Raw genomic sequence first — 2,868 nt, 5'->3', positions numbered from 1 at the left:
GATTAATCGCAGTTCATCCCACARCAAAGGAAAACGAGCAGCATTGTGGGCCATCTCAGGTAGCGCTTCTTTAAAAATGTCTGTTTTTCACACACAAAAAAATAAAAATACAAAACTTCCACCACATGCTTTTTTCTGAAGATGACTCAGATGACCTCGACGAGGAGTCGGATGAGGGAGAAACTGACAGTGGTGATGAAGAAGAGGAATGCGACGTGAATGGAGATGWTGATGAGGGAGGAGAGGAGAATGGTAATGGACACAGTTCTTGTTTTGTTACTGTGTGTGAGAGAAAATAGATGATAGTGTTACTGACACTTTACAGAGTCCAACATTTATTTTGTCTTGTGTTGTACTGCAGTGCCCATTATTACAGTTGAAAAATATACAATAAAATGATTTCTAAACAATTTATTAGATGAGGAGGAGGAAGAAGAAGAAGAAGAAGATGATGCTAAGCCTGAGAATGGTGCTACTGGTGGGACCTCTGCTGATGTTGAAGGAATGAGCTCAGATGAGGATCTTGACAAGTGTCCCATCTGCCTGAACTCATTCCACAACCAGCCTGTTGCAACGCCAGAGAACTGTGAGCACTACTTCTGTTTGGACTGCATCCTTGAATGGGCTAAGGTGCGTGTGCCATACAAAGTCAGGAAAAAATGATTTTCATTAAAAAAACATTTCCTGCTTTGTCTTCATTTCACCTACCTGTGGTTGAACAAAGAAAGCATTAATTTTCAGTGATGGTTCTTTATTTTTTCCTGTTTAGAATGCAAACTCGTGCCCCGTAGACCGTATTGCCTTTAACAGCATCTACTTAAGAAAATGTTTTGGAGGAAGAGTGAAGAAAATGGTAAGTGTTCACTTAAAAACAGTCAAAAATACTCTGTACGCTATATGTGTTGGGTGGACTAATGCTGTGTGTTAACTGTGATTTTCAGATAACAGTGGAAAAGCCCGCAAAGGCAGGCGAAGAGGAAACGGTGGACGTTGACCTGGAGCAAACCAACTGTGAGGTCTGTGGGAGCAGTGATCGTGAAGACCGCCTCTTGCTGTGTGATGGTTGTGATGCAGGGTGAGAGGATCTTTTTTTTATTTTATAAGCAAATAAACTATTCTTAGGATGATAAGTCACTTTTTTATCACTGATTTGAGTAAATACATGGTGTTCCACAGATATCACATGGAGTGCCTCACACCTCCTCTTGACTCTGTTCCTGTGGAGGAGTGGTTTTGTCCTGAGTGTGAGGCCAATAACCATCACTCAAGTAAGCCTGAAATTATCTTCTTATTCTGCAGATGATCTTTTTTGAACAGTTAAAAAGCAATTACTCAAAGTTTATATGTAAAGGTATCACCAGCAAAAAGACCTATGTTGTATCTGTCAGAGCCTCTGTTTCGCATGTTCAAGTCAAGTGTGCTTTTTAATGTATAGATATGCAATAGAAAGATAGATAGATGTACTYTCAGTGTACAGAAAAGCACTCAATGATTTTGTAAATGAAAAAGCTGAGAAATAAAAGCAAAATGTTTAAAAAAAACATCACACTTGCATGTATTTTCGCTTCAGGAGTTTCAGCTGTGGAGCTTAGTGACACAGASAGCCTGTCCTCTCCCGTCCGCCCTGCCACCAGCCAAGCCCAAACTCRTGCTGTAGGCCCAACCAGAGCTATCGCCCGTACTCAGCAGAGCGAGCGGGTTCGAGCCAACGTCAACCGGCATCGCATCACACAGGCACGAACRTCACAGGTTTGGCATGAAGCGTGACGCTTCTGTTTTGGCTACTTTTCTAACTCTTCTCCACAGCACAAGTGCAGTTTTGCATTTTAAATCAAACGTCTTGAGCACAAAAATGTTTGCTAGCGTGTGTGAACCAAACTAACTGATAGTGATGTGTGTTTGGATGTTCGTACCGTTCAGCTGGGCATGTGTGTGTTCGCACGACCATAGTCCGTGAAAGCGCAGCAGGAGAGTAATTCAGACGTTTATTTTATAGTTGGCTCCAACATATCTGATACAGTCCTCTTGGCTCGATGAAACTATTAATGCTGTGGTTGCTGGGCTTAACACGGCTGTGTATGTGCGAGACRTCACACCTCGGGCCCCATCGAGTCGCGGACGCAAAACACGTAAGTATGAGCACACTCCAACAAAAAAGCAAAACTATAGGTCCGTATTAAAGACAGACATAAACAAATCTTAAGGAAGAAAATGCAATYGATCTAGGGCTTTTGTTGTGTTAGTTTGTGATGATGACTTATGATTGAACAGGAAAGCGAAGAAAAGTGAGACGCAAGATAACATCGTCTGCAAAGGGTAGCAAAGGTCAAGCGGAAAGCACAGGGGCCAAAAGAAAGAAACGGAGAGGAAGGAAGATTAAATCCAAAAGAAAACTAGTGAGTTCCTTATTTTTTTATCATTCAATTTTACTTAGCAAAAACTTCAATCAACCATGTTATGTTTACAATATTTGAGGTCTTCCTCTGCAAGTGAACTCTGTCTGTTTTTGTAACAGTTCGTAAAAATGGCAGCCACTCCCAGAAGCCGTATTGCGAACAATCTTGGGATGGTGAAGGGCAAGAAGCGCTCTTCAGTCCCTACTGTATACCGTCCATCAGAGAACACATTGAGCAACATGCGTGCCGACATAGGAGCTGCATCCCTGTCTATCTATGGGGATCCATTTGATTTGGATCCATTTGTGGATCAGTAAGGAGACTTAATGTTGTTTGATCATGTGACATGCCTTTAATTCATGTGACTTTTAATCTAACAAATTTTAGTTTGAGCTGCTATTGAACATATGTAAATATTGGAATGATTTCTTTTAGCCCTGTCTTGATAATTAAATATTTATCTCTGTAATTC

The 2,868-nt window shown here is 41.2% G+C and overlaps 1 protein-coding gene across 1 annotated transcript in view; it reads left to right on the top strand.

The window, feature by feature from the left end:
* Positions 1 to 429: 429 nt before the first annotated feature.
* phrf1 (PHD and ring finger domains 1) overlaps positions 430 to 2,868 on the top strand; it is a gene marked incomplete at its 5' end in the record, with an annotated part of 9,950 nt that continues 7,511 nt past the window's right edge. Inside the window, 8 exon segments of the mRNA XM_014005548.1 lie at positions 430 to 630; positions 770 to 853; positions 942 to 1,075; positions 1,177 to 1,268; positions 1,571 to 1,749; positions 1,997 to 2,129; positions 2,272 to 2,396; positions 2,516 to 2,709. Of these exon segments, the coding sequence (XP_013861002.1) occupies positions 430 to 630; positions 770 to 853; positions 942 to 1,075; positions 1,177 to 1,268; positions 1,571 to 1,749; positions 1,997 to 2,129; positions 2,272 to 2,396; positions 2,516 to 2,709 (1,142 nt within the window).

The sequence above is a fragment of the Austrofundulus limnaeus genome, unplaced genomic scaffold (genome assembly GCF_001266775.1).
Source record: "Austrofundulus limnaeus strain Quisiro unplaced genomic scaffold, Austrofundulus_limnaeus-1.0 Scaffold31, whole genome shotgun sequence".
Classification (NCBI taxonomy): Eukaryota; Metazoa; Chordata; class Actinopteri; order Cyprinodontiformes; family Rivulidae; genus Austrofundulus; species Austrofundulus limnaeus.
The sequence above is the reverse complement of the archived record's forward strand: the minus strand, read 5'-3'. Positions and strand labels throughout refer to the sequence as shown.